Here is a 19971-nt window from a genome sequence, read left to right as displayed (position 1 = left end):
TCGGCTTTTAAATACCTGTAAGAAATACTTCCGGTAAAACCAAAATGAATTTTAAGATGTTGGAAAATGATGTTCACAGTTTTTTAACATTATTTTAAGATTTCCATGTACTTGGCGAAGTGAATTTTAAAATATAAATATACTATGAAATTCGTTCTTAAACAGCTTATAAATAAGTTTCTATGACATAGTACGTCGTGCTATTTAATTGATCGTGACAAAAAAGGCATAAAAGTGAAAAAAACATTATAAAAAAAATCCAAAGCAGTTAAAACGTAAAACACTGATTCACACACAAAATCGTGCAGAGACCAGAAAATAATAAAAAGAGAAATACATTTGAAAGGAAATGAAATTTTTTAGCGACGTTTATTTTGAATAACGCTTGATTGGGCCTTTGCTTCGTAACCTTTACAACAGATTTGAAATGTAAAGGTGTTTATTGAATGATGTAATTACTTTGCATTATTGTTTAAAATAAAGTAATATAATAAGTTTCCTCTCCTAAAAATTATAACATATTTTTTATTAGCTCCATGTTGTATCCCGTAAATAGTAGCATAGGCAGAGGGAGCCTAGTGTTATGACACTTCCGCACTCCGCTCTCCACTTTCCGCCTAATCCTGAAGGCATTGCGTTTTAAGTATCAAAATTGAACGCCAATGGAAACATTAAATATTTCTTTTCTTCGAGTGGGATTGGAACCCATAACCTGTCGCGTGTACAATCACACGCCTGCGCCACAACGGGGCCTCAACAAACAAACTATAGATCGTTGTAACGTTTGTATTAAAAAAACAAAGGGGTTAGAACGCAAGTGCACGCTAGCCGACGACACAATTTACGTTTATTCGTGACAACGACGTTTACGGTTTCATACTATGCATGAAAGTTGTTATCTATTATATTTCATGTTTTTACTAACAGATTCTTACCAAGGTCTCAGTTATCACGTAGCGATGGGCGATTTGCATAAAATATTATGTTGCATATAATGACAGCGACTAGCGTGGGCATGACGACTCGTCTAAACTCGACAAATAAATAAATTTCATAGTAAATAAGTGTTTTTCTTCTTCTTAATGTGACTCTCCAACTAGTGAAGGTTGGCAGTCAACTTCGCATACTCAGCCCTGTCCCTAGCCAAATGAATCAATGTTTAATTCTAGTCCATTCCTTGATGTTCCTTAGCCATGACTTTCTTCTACCGCCGGTTTTCCTTTTCCCAGAAACTTTTCCCAATATTATAGTTTGCAGAGGGTTTGTATCGATCATGTCTACATACATGCCCTAGATATGCAAAAATAAATGTTAAATGTTATTGTCTTTAAAACAGACAAATGTGTTTAAGACAAATATATTTAAGAAGTAATATATGAAAATTCCGGTTTCATAAGTAAGCATTGCTGATGTTATACGAGCTCTATCACTAAGCCGTATTCTATTAGAGTACTGTATGAAAAACTTATGATACCATAATATCACATTGTATGTTTTCCCGTTCCGTTGAGGATTATTCTTAATTACGTTACAATGAGTGAATAATAAATAATGGTCAGTATTTATATAATATACTAGCGGCCCGCTCGCGGTTTCACCCGCGTGAACTATGTTATTATTAATTTCTGTCTCCATGAGTACGTCCTAGTGACGTCTATGCAAAATTTGAGACTCCTAGCACTTGTAGTTTCTAAGATTTCGTGATGAGTGAGTGACTTTTCGATTTTATATATATAGATTATTATTATTTATTTAGTTAATTTAAGAAGTAAATACTATTTCATAGTATGTTATACATGATAATTGTCAAATATAAGCTTGTATATAGGCGACCGACCAAAAACCTATATCATCTAGTCATAGAAAAGTTGTTGAATCATTTTTGACGATGTTTACTAAAGCTGAGTGGTGTAGGTCATTTATTATGTAAGTTGTAACCTACTAAAAGAAAACTGTTTGTTATTTTAACATTATTATGTTATGTAATTAGATACATTTTTTCATAATTATATAAGTATATTTAATTATTATTTAATATTAGAAGAAAAACACCACAATAGTATCTAAACCATGTACCTACTTATAGATATTTATTTCATTAATTTTCATACGTTTTCTGTATTTTGGCCGGAAGGCAACACGAACTCGGTCACCACTCGAGCTCTCACTTTCTCTCTGCTTTCACTTTCATTTAAATACAATTTCTAAAAACACACAGTTTAAATTAAATCCCTTTGTTACAATCGTTTTCATATTTTACAAAAATATATTAGTCTGTAAAATCAAAGTAATGTATAAAAATTATTAACATTCGTAAATCCATATAAGAATGAAACAGTCGACCGAGTCGCCCACTCGACCAAGGCAAACAGTAGCCTTTGTCCACCTCAGTGTCAAACTATCCCCGTTCCAAATTTTACGACGATCAATAGAGGCGTTCAGGCGTGAAGACAAGACAACAATACGAATATTATATAAAAATTATACAAGTTACGTAACTTTTTAGTTAATTAATTAATTATCAGAATAACCTTGAGATGTTTTATCTTAATATTTTTTTTACCTACTATATGCTTAGGGCCTTTTCTCGTTATGAAATGTAGATTGTTAGATTTTAACTTAATTATATAAATTAAAAAGAGTAGTAACTTATAACAACTCGGCAAAGCTTTGTTTCAGTTTAAAATTATTATTTTTTTTCTCTTTTTCTTTCTTTGTTTTGCCATTTCAATTTTTAATTGAGTAAGAATCTCGGTTTTCTGGGAATTTTCCTCAACTGTGCTTACTAAATACATATAAAATCATTTTTAAGTTCGTACTCGCAGTAAAAGCTTGTTAACGAACTTTTTGAATATAAAAAGTAAGTTAAAAAACTAAAACCCGACTACTATTAATCACGCTCTAAAAAGTGTGAAACAAGAATATATTCTCACCTGAAATTGACAACCGTGGTGGTGTACCACCACATGTTAGTGTATAACATGAGGAAATGAAAAAAAGAAACGAGTATTAGTTTTTAATCTTATTTTTTATTTAAAATATTTTGAGGCACGCAAACAAACTGGCGAGTAACAAGGAATAAACTTAACTAATTGAAATTTGTCATTTGACACCAAACATGATACAATTCTAAAGTATTCCTTTATAGTTCACCTTTTTTTTCTTCTACATGGCCTCACAGTCAATTTAATATGATGTCACATATAGCGGATAATTAATCGCTACCAAAGATACCTCATTTGTCAAATTATGAAAAATATTTTAGAAGCTATAGGGGAACAAATAAACATACATACATATTATACGGTCAAAATCATAACCTACTTTTTGTTTCACCGTAATCGGGTAATAAATACAATTATGTCACAACATTTCATTATTAATCGGCGTGTTCATGTTTCAACTGATTATACTATACAATTTACGAAGGCGAAAATCAAAATTTTAAACATTCATAATAAATCAAACATGTTTAATAAGTCCACAGTTTCCTGGATTTCGATAAAGTAATAATTAAATTAAAAATTTTGGTATGTAACAGCGAAAGCTAACGTAAAATGCCGCTAAAAATAATATTGAACGTCCACAGCTATTGAGAATGATTTATATAGACGGGCGGGCGCTTACCTGAATTATTGATGAAGGGTAAGTGCACCAGTGAATAAAAGACTGGTCTGATTTTGACCTTATTGGGTCTCTTGGTTGGTTTTAGTCTAATAATCAATTAATAGCCTAATAGTAGGTACTTATCTCTTGTTGAATTGATTAGGTTTCACGACAATTGTGCATACATATGCATATAATATTGAAATCTATATATATATATAAAAGGACTTGTCCTCACTGACTGAGGTAAGACGCACGCACAGCCGTAACCGCTGTGCGTAGGAACGTGGAATTTGGACAAAAGTTTACTTTCGTAATCTGGACATCCACTAAGAAGGGATTTTGAAAAATTTTAACCTTAAAGGGGTGAAATGGGGGTTCAAAGTTTGTATGGAAAAAAATTTAAATCGGCACCGATTTTTATAAAATTTGAAATTTAGATTTTTAAAAGTATTTAATTGAACACGTGTTTCATAGTTTTCTAGAGTTCTCCCCCTAAGGGTGCAAATAAGGGGTTGAAAGTTTGTATATGTTTTTTTTAAATCGTCACCAATTTTTATAAAATTTGAAATTCCGACTCTTAAACGTATATAATTAAACACATGTTTCATGGTTTTCTAGAATTCACCCCCTAAGGGTGCAAATAAGGGGTTGAAAGTTTGTATGGGAAAATTCTTAAATCGCCACCGATTTTTATAAAATTTGATATTTAGATTCTTAAAAATATTTCATTGAACATATGTTTCATGGTTTTCTAGAATTCACCCCCTAAGGGTGCAAATAAGGTGTTGAAAGTTTGTATGGAAAAATCTTTAAATCGCCACCGATTTTTATAAAATTTGAAATTTAGACTCTTAAAAATATTTCATTGAACACATATTTCATGGGTTATTAGAATTCATCCTTAAATACGCAAGCGAAGCTGCGCGCGTCCGCTAGTTATTAATAACTATCAAATATTAACAAAAATGTTATTCTTTTATTTTTAAAATATTATTTCACACTTTGGAAAGAAAAATAATTTTTAGGAACGTAAATAGTCGGAATAGTCTTGGATGGTTTTCAAGAGATGCGGGTTCAAATTCCGCCACGTTAAAATTTTTATACATTCCTAAAAAAGTAAAAATGTTTCGTCACAAAAATCAAATACACGACTATATTCAAATAACAATTTATTACTTCGGACTCGCTCGTGATACAGATTTAACATTGTTTGGAACATAAACTGTACAGTCCTATTCCCTTTGTGAAATGTGTACAGCGGTAGGCACTTCAGCTTACTAATGAACGAGAAGTCGTGCTTAAAACAAAGGTTGAATGATTGACCATTTTCGTCAGTTATAATCTGTAATAATGGTCGTTTTATGTAAACGATTTATTAAATGTATATTCATGTTTGTATTATTTTCTAATTTCAAAGTTTTTCATGTTTACCGAGGTACAAACGATTATTCTTTGTTTACATTTAAATTACATTACATTTTTTTACATAAACTTGGAATTAAACTTATTTAATTTACGGCATAGGGTATATTGATGTAGTAGGCATAAGAAGTTTTTCCCTCGGAACGAAAAACTATATACATATGAACAAATGTGCCTACCAGTAGGTAATGTCTCGAATTTGGGCGAAAAGCGGAGAACCATAATAAAATAAAATATGAAAAACTCCACAGTTTTCTCAAGTGATTTCATAAGTTTCGAAATTAATAACAAATTTCACGTTCATTTACTTTCGAAGGTCTTTTCCATTAAACCGCATAATGAAGTGATTAATTTCATAAGATGCCCCAAATTTGTATCGTTATACCAACTTCTGACTACGTTAAGTTCGGTAAGGTCTCCTAATATTTTCTATGACTGGTAAGACCAGACGGATATTTTTTTTATAATATATTTTAAAACAAAATTCAAGTTACAAATAGATGTGTTTTTAAATCATACACATTACACCGTACCCACGACAAGAGATTACCGTATTGTTTACGCAGGTTAGATTCGTATACGCAAATATTTATATGGGTGATATTGATTTTGATCTTAATGTAAAATTGAAATTTGCTATACTTTCAGTATTAAAATTATTCAAATTATTAATAAAAAAAAACATTGCCAAATAGTTAAACAGATTTATCGTCTGTTAAATGATTCATAATATTATTTTAGCAAACATGGTAAAATTCATATTTATATCCCTATACATAACAATATATTTGGATTTAATCCGCCACCTGCTATGCGGGAACTTTAGACCTCTTTAATTTATTACCGTTTTATATTCGTTTTTCACATAAATATTCAGCAATGTCATGAATATGTTAACGTGCGTTTATGTCGGGACTGTGCGTGAGACATTGACAGCTCATCAGATTTAAATAATGTACCTAATATTGTATATTTTTCACGCTTTATCACGCATGTAGCAGGCAGAGGGAGGCTAGCGTTCTACTCTGTATTCCACTTTCAGTGGAATTCTGGAGGCATTGTGTATTGAGCGGAACTTGACAGAAATATATTTCATTTCCTCGAGTGGGAATCGAACCCACAACCAGTTGCGTTTACAGTTATTTGAAATATCAAATATCTTATTATCAACTTGTTAACAATGTTAATGTTAATAGTGTAGTTTTTAGTTCTCCCAAGAATTATTCTTTAAAAAACATTATATTTATTTTTAAGAAATAATAGATTTACTGGGCTCATTCACAGAAAGTTTCCATTAACTTTAAGTTTCGAATCAATAGAGGCTTTGTATAGCACAAATTGTTTAGTATAATGATTAGCTATAAAATTTACACAATTAAAATGAAATAGTATCCGTTTCCTTATATAAAGTTCGCTGTTAGAATATAAGTTACGTCTAATTATTAAGTTTATACTTATTTTAGTTTAAGTATAGATATTTTGTATATTTTATGCCTATTATTTGTTTTATTGAGGCCAGTTGTGGCTCAGGGGCATAAGAGTGTGTCTATAAACGCGATAGGTTGTGACTTCGATGCACACTCGAGGAAATTAAATGTTTTATATTTTCACATCTTCGCTCTGGTGTCAAATTTTGTCATTCAATCCGCAATGCCTCAAGAATTCGGAGAAAAATGGGGAATGAAGTGTCTTATCACGGGGTTCCCTCTCCCTCCCCTGCTGTGTGCGGGATACAGCGAGAAACTGAAAAAAAAAAAAAGAAAACATCCTAGAAAAGTTTCAATAAACTGGTTTGGTGAGACAACGTTAGCCGTAGGATCACCATGTAATGTCTATAAATTAATAAAAAAACGAGAACGGAGACACTTACCCTAACACTAAGCAGACCTTAGCACTAAATACTCAAGTGTATGAGGAAAATTTATAAAGAAAAAGCACTAACATTGTAATTAGAATTTAGAATACTAATTTAGAATAGTAAATAAGAAATATATATTACCGACGCGACGTGGTGATTTGCTAAAATTACAAGGCAAGTAATGTTACGATACACATCATATCATTGAAACTTCAGTCGTCTTTGGCACGCTATATTTCACCTTGAAGGCTGATTTTTATCTACAGTAATAGGTATATATAGGCTGTGGGAGAATATGGCATAATTTGCTACTATGATTGACGTAAGGATAATAGTTAATAATAAAACAGTTTAAAAATACTAAACAAAGGCAATAATACTCGTATAATGATTATTGAAAAAGAAATCATTTATTCGGTTTCTTTTGACAGTAACATGACGTGTTGTGAGAAGTGAATGTACACAAATGTATAAATGGAATTCGCCATAAACTAACAACTTAAATGAACTGAATGAAATACAAATTTTAAATGGCTTTCGGCTGCAGTTTTCATTTATTACTTTCTACTGTCTTAGGTTTTTGATTAATTTCAGAAATATGTATATAATAAAAAAATATGTATATAATAAAAAAAAAAAGCGATGTGGGAGTGAAGAGTTGACTGTTGTACACTGGTGATCCTATTCTCATTGCAGCATGAGAATGTGAGTTGCAGGTATTAGTCACCACTCTGAAAGTTAATTGTCACATCAATCTTTGGATGCTGGTAAAACAAGGATGTTGGTATTTGGCACAGATGAAGAAAAGAAGGAATGCAGGATCCGTGTCATAAGTCATTGGAAAGATGGTTAAACAAGTGGGTGAAGTGGCGAGAAATATATTTACTACAGACAGAAAATTCGACATGGATATAGAAAGGCATATTGCAACTAGTAACAGAATCGATAGGCTCGCTGCCTCATCAATGCCAACGGCAGTGTGTAACATGCAACTGTAATGATAGCTACGTAGACATTTCGTAGCTATCAGTACAGTTGTATTAGTACCTATACAGCAGCGAAACGTGAATTTCCTAGAATATGAAGGAAAGGAAGCTAACTGTTACGGAAATACGACTTTTACGTAGGATATGCGAAATTAGTTTAGCTGACTTAATTCCTTTGAAATGGTAAAAGGGATTGGGGGACCTCACGTAAAAGAATATGTGAAGATTGATGACAGACGAAAGAGATATGCAGTGGTATTCTTTCTGTCTATCCCGCTAGTTATAAACGTGCATGGAACCTTATCAAATTCTATTTTATTCTAGTGGACTGAAGTCCGCTAAAAGATTTGTGGACAAATTTAATTTAAAATTTAGTTGACTTATTTTTCGTTGCAATATTAGAAAATAATTTAATGTTTATTATGTTTTAAAATATAGTGTTAATATCTTAACTAATAATAAAGAACTTATTACAAGACTAACATCTCATTTTAAACTAAAAAATAACATATTTAGTAAAATTATTGTACAAAAAAGATTTAACAGCAGGCCATCTTACTTAAAATAACGAGGGCAGTAAAGTGTTTGTTCTTAAAATAATATACTTCGACAGCGTAGTGAAAGATATAGCACCTCTTACGGACGTGATATTTCTTAAATCAGGCGAATGTACCAAACATGTTCCATTTAAGTGCTTTATTAAATTTAAATTATTTTTAAACATTTTAAAAACAATCCTCTAACATTGTATTAATTTAATAATAATTATATATGTATTGGTCAATATTTTATACTACTTGCACTTATATATAATATATTTTATGCTTAAGTTGTGAGTTATGGTTAGAATTCGACAAAAAGGTGGGAACGGAAGTGTCTTCCTAATGGGAATGGAGTGTCTTAACATTTGATTCTCAGGTTCCCTCTGCCCACTCTGCTATTAGCGTGATACAGCGTGAAGCTATAAAAATAAAAATACTCACATGAAATATCTAAAAACGTTTGCATACCTTTGCTCACACCTATTGAAATACGACTAAGCTGGCCTGTTGTTGATGCATTTGCATTACGAAGTACGGAAGCAGCTACCTTCGCGTGCTTGATGTAAGTCAATGTACTACCGTTAGTATATAACATTAGCTTAAGACCTAGAACGTAGAAAGGTCACATACAACATGTAAATTAACTACTACTACTATATTGTGACATTTCTTTTACATTGATAAGATTAATTTATATGCAAGTTACGTACTAACTTGTGGGCCTAATGGATAGCTTATACGACTAAAATTGGAATCCAGGGTTTCATTCAGGATGTCGTTTCGAGTGGCTCCCCTACTGATGCAAATGAAAGTTTATTAAAATAATCTTTGTGTAACTAAAGGAACTTAACTAATTTACTTATTAACCACGTCATTAAATTTGACATTTCTCTTTAATTTTGTTTTTTTTTTTTTATGTCAGTGTTTATAGGCTTTCGAATATCAATACCAGCGTAATACAAAAATAAATTTAAAAAGTTCGATACTACAAAAAACAGGTATATCCTCTTTTAATAATGCAAAATGTAACTCCATTACGTAGTAACGTGTTTGTAAATTATCATTAATTTATTAAACTGAATCAAATACAATGCTATAATTAAGCTACTGTCAATTAATATCATCAATCCGAGTGTGGGTTTCTATTGGAATAAACTTCTAACATATCTGCATTCTCGAACACAAGCCACATTGCGTTTACTTTGATCCTATTGTGCGGACGACACTTTACTAAAATAGCTCTCCGTCTCTCCTCATTCTTTATCAAAGACTTCATGTACATTTTTTTTTAAATAATGGCTATAGCTATTGAACATTTGCATAATTTAAGAGTAGTAGTTCCAAGAGTAAGTAACAATTCAAAAAAATTATATAAATATATAAATAAAAACAAATTACTTTCTTATTGGTCGATTAAATTTACAAACATAGATTCATAAACGCAATATTCTTAACGGACCAGAGAACAACGAATCTATTATAACGTTGATGTCATAACATATCATCATGTCAAAAACATCAGATTTGTGGTGTCGATTGTATTCTGTGGATTTCATAGTCATTAAAGTAATTAATTATTTTAAAATGTATGTGGCCTTTGTTAAAAGGTTAAATATTAATATTTCTTTAATATTGTAAATCGTGTATGTCCAATATTATCATGTAATCTCTAGTTGTAACGTATTATTAATAAGGTTTCACATTTTTGTAATATTGCACGTAATAATTATATTTAAAAATATGCTAGGTTTCTCATATGAATCTAGTTAATTTAGTATGAGGCTCCCGTAGCTCTTCTTTGATGTTTCGAAAATCAATTTTGTGATGGAGTTCAAAGTAGAAAATAGATTTAAGATAGAGCCTTTACTTTATTATCTGTTATGTTCAACCATTAAATCAGGTAATAATTTATACAAGCACAAATATTTATTGATTTTTTTTTCAGCTTCACACTGCATCCCGCACTGAGCAGGGTAGGCAGAGGGAACTTAGTGTCTTAACACTCCGTTACTTATTTCCCGCCGACTCAACGCCGCGCTTTGCCTCGACAACAGACCAAAAAAATTTAAATATAAAATTAAATAAATATTTCATTCCCCCGTTTGGGGATCGAACCCACAAACAGTTGCGTCTACAGTCACATATTTGTGCCTCTGCATCATGACTGGCCTCAATTTATTGATTTACTTTTACGATTATATTATGTTGAAGGTATTCTCGACATGGAATAATCAAATCCATCACATTAAGGTCAAGCAAATATCGTACAATAACAACAGTTGTTATTTATTCCGTAATATAATGAAAAGTTCAAATACACTCAGTGAATTTCACTTGCCCAAACTGTCAAGATGAAAGAACCTCGCTATTTTGCTATTGCATCATTTACATTTTGAATCAAAGATATGTAGATTTGGCTAAAATCTCGAAGTGTTCAAATATTCGTTGAAGACCATCAACGAATACCTTAGGTGCCACAATACCTGTAATAATATAACAAATATAAAGCGCGTACGTCTTCGTATTTACATTCAAATGTAAAGTTAAATATGTCTTTGTGTAGAGCGACACATAATAATTATTTTCTAAACAAATATGACAACAGATTAATTAGGATTTTTAGGTTTTATTTGTATATCAAGATATATTATAATTTTCGTATACACTTGTAAAATAAGTTACTTTAGTAGTACTAATATAACAAAACAATGTTTTAAATGTGACATACATAAAATTAATACTCTTTGCCGTCGTTCAGCTGAAGAACTTATCTCTTTGATAAGTATCTTATAAGTTTCTTACTTAGCTAAACCCTGTTAACTTTGTTAAGTCTAAGGTTTAGAAAAAAAACCTTCTATAAAGTTGTAGCCATAATGATATTAAATTTACCGCAAGGTTTTTTTTTTGGTTCTGTAAATAGTTTGCATATATAACTTCAAAATGAATTTGAGGATTAAAAAAAATATTGAAAATTAAAAAGAATCATCATAGTAACTAAACTAAACTCTTTCTTTCTCAAATGTTATTTATTTTAATCTTGGAATTATTCTAAAAAGGCAATTTATCCGACGTCTCTAGCTAAATATTTGATATTCTACTATTGTTTTCAACGATCTTGTTCCATAAACGATACAAAAATAATTGAAATTTGAAGCTGCCGATATTAACTTCGGTGAAAATAGAAGTTACGAGTGTTTGTGGAATGTCAGCAATGGATATGTAATAAATGCAGCACAAAAGGCTGTATATACCTATATATTCTTACACATTTCTATTAACTTGAAGTTGTTTACTGTTCAAGTCTTTAAACATTCTCAATATATTTTATATCTAATAGGTTATCTTATTTTCAACAATACTGTAGTTAAAATGGTCCTTTATATTTTAGCTTTATATTTTTATGCAAAATTACTGCTATATACATATTATTTCCTTTTAATATAGGAAATGCACAATATTTTTTGTATAACATACGTTGCATAATAATTTTAAGCGTATAATATACAACGACGATCTTCTTTACGTATCTCTTTAGCCATAATAGAGCTAATATTTTCAGTAGCGTCCGTTCCTCTTTCCTTCCTCACCCTATATTTAACCTTAAAGCTCAACCTAAGCCTTCTATTGTAGTAAATAAATGTCCTCATACTCAAGACTACGTATAAAAGACGGCATAATGTCACCTGGATTTCACGATATCTCACGCCCCTAGACAGTCTGCCGTAGACACATTAACATATCTATTTTTACAGCAAACACAAGCTCGGGCAACCAGCATTTTAATTTCAGCTCTTATGTCGTCAATACAATGACAATGACTAAGTTTTTAACCACATTTTCTAATGTATTTTCAATATTTTCTCAATATCGAAATTATTTTACATAGAGTCTCAGCGAAACTCGAACACTGGTTCCATCTTCAAATTCTGATCTTCTTCTTCTTCTTCGTAATATATGAAATCGTGATCCTAGGAAATTCTATATATTATATCTTCTTTTTTATAATAAATCATATTTTTTTCTGTCGTATTGATTATCACCATCACAATGTAAGAATATCTTTTTATTATTAATTAAAAAAAAATGTTTCAATCATTATAATTTTATATTGACTCCTCGGTGTAAAATAAAGCTTTATCTTAGGGGCCATTAAACCAACAATTCCTTCATCATAGGAGCCAGAGAGAATCAAGTGTTAAGATACTCCGTTACAGACTTTCCACGGAATGTTGGGCGGCGGAACTCATCGTCGCGCTTTGCCTCGCTACCAGAGCGAGGAAATGAAAATATTAAATATTTCATTCCGCCGAAAGGGAATCGAACCCATAACAGTCGTGGTTATAACCACGCGCTGTGCGACTACGCCACGTCGACCTCAAATAAATAAGCATTTATATTTCTTAATAATCTATATATATAAAAGGACGTGTCCCCACTGACTGAGGTAAGACGCACGCACAGCCGTAACCGCTGTGCGTAGAAACTTGAAATTTGGACAGATGTTTACTTTTGTAATCTGAACATCCATTAAGAAGGGATTTTGAAAAATTTCAACCCTAAAGGGGCGAAATAGGGGTTGAAAGTTTGTATGGATTTTTTTTTAAATCGGCTCCGATTTTTATAAAATTGTAAATTCAGACTCTTAAAATGATTTAATTGAACACGTGTTTCACAGTTTTTTAGAATTTACCCCCTAAGGGTGCAAATAAGAGGTTGAAAATTTGTATGGAAAAATCTTTAAAACACCACTGATTTTTATAAAATTTGAAATTTAGACTCTTAAAAATATTTAATTGAACATGTGTTTCATGGTTTTCTAGAATTCAGCCCCTAAGGGTGCAAATAAGGGGTTGAAAGTTTGTATGGAAAAATCTTTAAAATGCCACCGATTATTATAAAATTTGAAATTAAGACTCGTAAAAATATTTAATTGAACATGTGGTTCATGGTTTTCTAGAATTCACCCCCTAAGGGTGCAAATAAGGGGTTGAAAGTTTGTATGGAAAAATCTTTAAATCGCCACCGATTTTTATAAAATTTTAAATTTAGACTTAAAAATATTTCATTGAACACATGTTTCATGGGTTATTAGAATTCACCCTTAAATACGCAAGCGAAGCTGCGCGCGTCCTCTAGTCTATTAATATAATAATAAAAAATCTTACAAGCATAATAACATAATTTTTGTTTTAAGAAATAAACAGAACGTCACATCAACTTCAGAGAATTAATATGATAAGTTTTATCCAAAATCTGAGTCAGCGGAGAGCTTTGGCAATGATTATTACTCATATTTATCGGTGCCGGGATAACTCATCGCGCGTGTTTCTCCGTCTCCTGACGCATGCCAGCTATTTTCAGCGGGCCACTGCACCCGTTGTGTATTGGTCTTTGTGTCTTTTTTGGATACACATTTAAATACCACTTTTTCTTCTTTCTTTTTCAAAGTGCTTGGTGATGACAGTTTTAGAACGTTTATTTTTAACTGCATTTAGTTTCAGTAGCTGTCTGTTATGGCTTACTTTATAGTAAATTATTTATACAATGAACCTTATACAAATTTCTCAAATCAAAGTCATTTAAACAATATATCAAAGTCACTTCGTGAGCACAATCTTGTACATATATCAGAGAATTAATAATTGCACTGATGTCAGAATCAGGATAAATTATTTTTAATTAGTAAATGCGAGGGAATAAACATGGTATTTTGGCCAAGTCGCAGACGCATGGCTACATACCGAGTACCGCCCACGCCAAGCTCCGGCCGTAACAACGACACCGCCCGCCCGTCAGTATACGCTCAGTCTTGGATATAGTAACTTCTCTCACAAGAACAATAAGTTAAATATTATATTAAAAGTCTTGGAAGATAATATTTATATTGCCGTGAGTGTAAAGGCTTGGACAGGTAATTCTTTTGTTTTTTTTATACACATATATTAATTATGTTTTGATAAATATTAGCGCAATATTTAATTGAAACTAAATGTGTTTGTTAATTAAAAAATCAGACGTTTTTAGTCCAATTCATTGTTAACGATACACTGTGCTTAGGGATATCGTGTTATATTACTTGAGATAAATATTCATTCAGTTTCAATTCTTTTAAAAGTAATAACATTTATGTATTACTTTATAAAATAAATCATAATTATTTCTGTCATATGGACTTTATCATCATCATAATTATATCAGAATAACTTTTTATTAGTAATAAAAACTTCTTTGAAGTTGATGTCATTATATATTTATCTTTTCAAATTATTTTCTTTTTGTTTATTTTAAGAAAGTCTAGTCATAGGCAAAATAGAATTTACCATTAAATACTTATGAGGTCGTCATGCCATTAACTTTTCGAACAAAGCGAAATGGCACGCAAACATTGTGCGCCTGGCTATTCGCCAATCATTACAATCAATTTCTTTCGACTTCAAATTTCACATATATACGTTGAACTAGTTTCATAAAAATATATTTCTTCTTGTAATTTGTTTTTAGGCGTAACTTTTCATCTCAAGAATAAAACACTTGTTAAAAATGTCTGAAAACAAAACATTAGAAGCAGGCCAACTGGTCGTCAAAAAGACCATGGATGAGATAATGCAACAAAGACAAACGACAGAAAAGGTCACGATTCAAGCGAGACAAGAATTCCGTGAACATTATCAAGAGAGTTACGAGGAAGAATTTGAAGAAGAAACATTTATCGATCAATATGGCAACGCTACTACAAAAAGGGTAGAATCTAGCAGTGAGAGTAAGGAACACTCTAAAAGCGCCGACGTCAAAGTAAAAGCTACGGGTCTGAACGCAGAACAAGTTAAAGCCCTAACAGACTGCGCCAATGAAGCCGGACAATTAGCGCTGGATTATAAATCTGCAAATTAAACAATGTAATAACTATAATTATATATTTAACTAATTAACGCTATTCGCTAAATAGTAAGCTAAACTAATATTGAAACTACCTGAAAATTGTAATACTGTTGTTCGAGCTTAGCATTGACGGTTTAGTTTCCTAAATATGTAGTAATTTGTGTGAAACATTTATATTATTTACTTATATATTTATATATCATTAAAATTAAGCTTAAATATTTTGTTGCAGGTGTCCTTGTTTGTGCGTGAGGTGGTCAATGAGTGATAAAGACTGTGTCCAGTGTTCCATATAATATTTTATATATTTAAAAGTTTAAATTGTAATTCATGCAATAAATCTTAAAATAAATAGAAAATGGTTTTATAACTAGTGTTGTGTTTTTTTTTTATAAAAGGTGTTAGTTACTATAAATAATATATACCATTTATTAAAAATGGAGGAAGAGGAGGATGAACGAAAGAGCAGGCGGCCTAAGCTCGCTGCATTTAGCTCCTTAAATGCTCGAGTTGTCCATGCCTCACTTGAAGAGGGTTTTATCCGACAGCAAGCCTCGTCAGAGTCAAATGACGTAAATACTTGTTCAAGTATTTCGACAGCCCAATATAGTGATAGAAGTTTCGTTTCAAAAACGAGCACATTCTCCAGAAGTGGAACGTCGAGTTCTAGCCAGGAAGAATGTGAGGTTGCTCAAACAACAGTTGCTAGTGGTCAATATTTAGCAGCTACCCGTGTTGAGACAGCTCGTTCCATGGAAAGTCTTCGGCCTACTAAGGACTCGTCGCCGGCGCGCCCTGCGAGCTCATGTACTTCAGTCCGAGTACATCGTAGTTCATTTCTAACAGCAAGCGAACGAGATGTAAGAGAAACTCGGGGCGCGCCGGCGCGTAGAGCTTTATCTGGCGAGGACATGGGCAATTCAGCGGAGAAGAGGCGAGGTTTATTTGCAAGCACAGAACGACGTGCTCTACAGCAACTGAGTTTACCACCGCCAGATCGTCGCTTAACAATTTTAAGCCCTCACAGTCCTATGGCTTCTACTGAACTACAGTGGCCCATTCCATCCGGTATCCGGGGAAGACGGAAGAAAGGAATGGTTCTACCAAAACTAATTTTGCCTCGCAGTGATTCTGATGGCTCTGATGTATTTTTTGAAAGGTGCTTTTAATTTACCTATTATATAAAACCTATTCTTTATATATTTTTTGATTAGTATAAAAAAAACCATCCTAAGTTGAAAACATTAATAAACAAATAATTTCCTTTGCATTAAGACCTAATGTTAAAAAAATACGTTACGTACGTTTAAAAATATTTCTAGCATTTGAATACCCTTTTTAAAAGGGACTACATTGTTGATTGAAATCATATATATTTTTTTGTAGTTAAACACAGTTTTGTAGTATAGTAAAGACCTGGAAGTTTTCCAAGTAATTTTAACGTAAATATACATGTCACAGTACATGTATATGATCTATATACTGTTTCTGCATTAAAAATAACTTTTTCTCATTGTTACCTCGAAGAAAATGCGAAACGAAAATAAATCTTGATTATTTTACAGACTGATATTTGACTTACGCCTTCTTGTTTGCAGAAATTAACCTTTTCATTGCCAAATTAAATAAGATCTCTTGATAAAGTAACTCGAGATAATTTACTGTCTTAAATAATTACTGATATTTCAACAGTTTCGATTGTTAAACTAATAATACATTTAACTAAAATTCTGGTACTTAACGCAAATGTTACAATTTGCGTTAAGTACCAGAATTTTTCTTTGGTCCATAATTATTAATTTTGGCAGTTTTTAATGATTTCCTCGCAGGATTTATAATAAAATGGTAAATATATGTTTGTGTCCGCTCATAACAATGACGGGACATATAACTAAATACGTAAACTAATTCTCAGTATTTGTCATAGAAATAAGATAAAGATAAAAAATATAAAAAGTCACATTACAAACATAAGTGATATGTTCGAAATTATGCAGGGAATTTTTTTTTAATGTAAATCGACCTTCTATATTGTGAACGAAGGTGCAGTTGAGGCGGAACGCATTATCAACTCAAATTCAAAATATTGTTTATTCAATTAGAACATCACAAACATTTTTGAATTATTAAGTTAAATAAAAGTGTCAGTAATGTCAGTCATACTGGAAGCTACCACCGGCTTAGAAGACATTTCTGCGATGCAGGTCCGACAAGAAACTCAACAGTTGATCTTTAAAAATATAATAAAATTAATAAATGTCAATAGTATTTAATTTTGGTACAACGTTAACATTAAAAATAGTTAAATCGTTAAATAATTTTTTTTATTATATTAATAAAACCATTAAATAGTTTAACCGTGGTATATATGTAATATTAACATAAACTATGAACTAACCATAGTTTTCATATTTCAATACAGTAGCGTAATTATGATATAAACATACAACAAACATGCCTATTACACTTACTCTCAAACGAGTTATCAATTTAGTTGATAACTTATCTTTTTTTCTATCTGTAATCGAATATTATAATACACGATGATTCACGTTTACTTAATAAAGTGTATATATTTTTTTCATTATTTTTAACTCTAGTTTATTTAACGTGCGAGCACCGTGTTTATTCATATTATCGTAAAAGCCATATTTTTATTATTACAATTGTTTGATAAATTATCCTACGTTATATAACTTATTTTATATGTAAATTATTTATATTATCTCTATACATTGAAGATATATGAGAAAACTTTTATTGGGGGCATTCAATGTGATGGCTCAAAATAATAGCTAGTTTGTCTATGTGTCTGTGCTAATCAGAAATGTATATAATAAAAATATTAATATATATAATTTTGTACAAGCCTGGTCAAATTAATTTAAAAAGACTGTTTAATATACGTAGTAATAGTTTTTCTATTTTCGATTCGGCTTTACGTGAGTTTTCTAGTTAGATTACAAACTTTGATATTTGTTAGCATGAAATTTTGTTTCGTGGAACATTAATAAATAGAGGCCATCGTGGCGCAGCGGTTCTATTCCCACTCAGATTAGTAAATTATTTTCCGTTCCCAATCAGATGAATAAATTATTTTCCTTTCCCAATCAGATGAATAAATTATTTTTTTCTGGTATCGATATAAAGCGCGGCGTTGAATTACGACTACTACTAAACATGCATTGTCTTGAAAATTTAATGTCTCCAAAAATAGGGATCGTAGTTTTCTAACATACATTTTCTTCTACCGACCCTGCTGTGTGTATATTGTATTCCCCATACAGTTACAAAAGCGCATGAAGTAAAAAAATATATTATTGTTTAAATATTATTCTATTCTAAGCTACTTTGTTTAAATGGCAACTATTTTGTTTCACAGTTCATTTTGTTTTCTATTTAAATTCACTTTTATGTAACCCCATTTGCATTTGTTTAATACTTCAATAATATCACGTATTGTGTGAACAGTTGTAAGTAAAGACAATAGTGAAACATATGAAGGAAAACAGAGAAGTATTTATTTCTTGCCATGTTGTAACATGACGATCGCGAGTCATTATTTTTACTATCCTAACAACGGGTTTCAGAAAGTATTTGCGTGCTTCTTGCCTCTAAATATTTTAAACTAAAAATCTGTTACTTAATTGGCTGTTAGTAAGTAAAAACGAAACTAGGTAAATTAATAATTACTACCACTACTTTTAATTTTTAAACTTTATATAAAAACTCTTTCGTTACTAAGTGACAGACTGACAGACAACGCACAGCCGAGCTAGTCATATATATTTTTATAAAATATATAAATAACCACAGAAAAACTATGATGCAAATTTATATTACACACACACACATTACATTTAAATAAAGGCGTAAAGTAAATACAATTATGAAAATTTAAATTATTATAATACATACATATATACAAATTGAATTAAAATCTCCTGGGAAATCAAGAAACATGTTACTAAATTGCCTTGGAATAATAAAATTATACAATTTTAACATCTTTTCTAGTCATGATTTTAAAGTTAAAACAATTCAAAATTATTATTATATAAATATAAACTAAAAATATATTCTATACAGTTGTGCTTACTTAACTTAATAAGTCTTGCAATATTTTACCACGATGTGGGAAAAGTGAAAAAACGTTTATGATTTTATTATGACATTTTATAATTATCTTATGTGTTATCTTTACAAGCACGATATAACGTAACATGCGTACCGAATAAAATCAACAGGGTCAATAATATTTTAATGATTTTTTAACAGAAAATATAATTATAAATAAGTATATTAATATTTCAAAAAAACAGGGTCACTATTAAGTGACTGTAAAACGCGGCTGGTTGTGGGTTCGATCCCTGCTCGAGGAAGTGAAATATTTATTTAAATTTACAAAGTACGGTGCCGAGTTCCACCACTCAACATGCAATGCCTTCAGAATTCAACGGAAAGTGGAGAACAGGGCGTCTTGACACCAGATTGCCTCTACCTACCCTGCCTGCAATTAAAATACGTTTTAGTTTGAATATTTTCTATGTTAAGATCTATTTATTTAAGTTTTTACAAATATCTGTCCAGTTTATTACAGACTATATGTGCTCTGGAGTTAACAACGTATAAATTATGTAGATACAATCATGCAAAACAGTTTCTAATGCAACCA

General features: G+C 31.1%; 2 protein-coding genes across 13 annotated transcripts in view; both read left to right on the top strand.

Moving 5' to 3' along the window:
* Positions 1–19971, top strand: part of dnc (phosphodiesterase dunce) — a 197296-nt gene that overhangs the window by 106331 nt on the left and 70994 nt on the right. For 2 of the 12 annotated variants that reach the window (XM_085196723.1, XM_085196722.1), the window contains exon 1: positions 15731–16455. The exons of the other annotated variants lie outside the window; for them this stretch is intronic. In XM_085196723.1, the coding sequence (XP_085052849.1) occupies positions 15734–16455 (722 nt within the window). In that variant the 5' untranslated portion in view covers positions 15731–15733. Of the gene's footprint in view, positions 1–15730; positions 16456–19971 lie in introns of those variants that run through there. 12 annotated transcript variants of the gene reach the window in all.
* Positions 14172–15669, top strand: LOC146532730 (uncharacterized). Its single transcript, XM_085196737.1, has 3 exons — positions 14172–14328; positions 14919–15313; positions 15529–15669. The coding sequence occupies exon 2, from the start codon at positions 14958–14960 to the stop codon at positions 15306–15308; it is 351 nt and encodes a 116-aa protein (XP_085052863.1). The 5' UTR covers positions 14172–14328; positions 14919–14957; the 3' UTR covers positions 15309–15313; positions 15529–15669.

This window comes from Heliconius melpomene, chromosome 13 (assembly GCF_056956725.1).
Source record: "Heliconius melpomene rosina isolate 202511_hmr_F chromosome 13, ASM5695672v1, whole genome shotgun sequence".
Taxonomy (NCBI): Eukaryota; Metazoa; Arthropoda; class Insecta; order Lepidoptera; family Nymphalidae; genus Heliconius; species Heliconius melpomene.
This window is presented reverse-complemented; position numbering and strand designations above follow the sequence as displayed.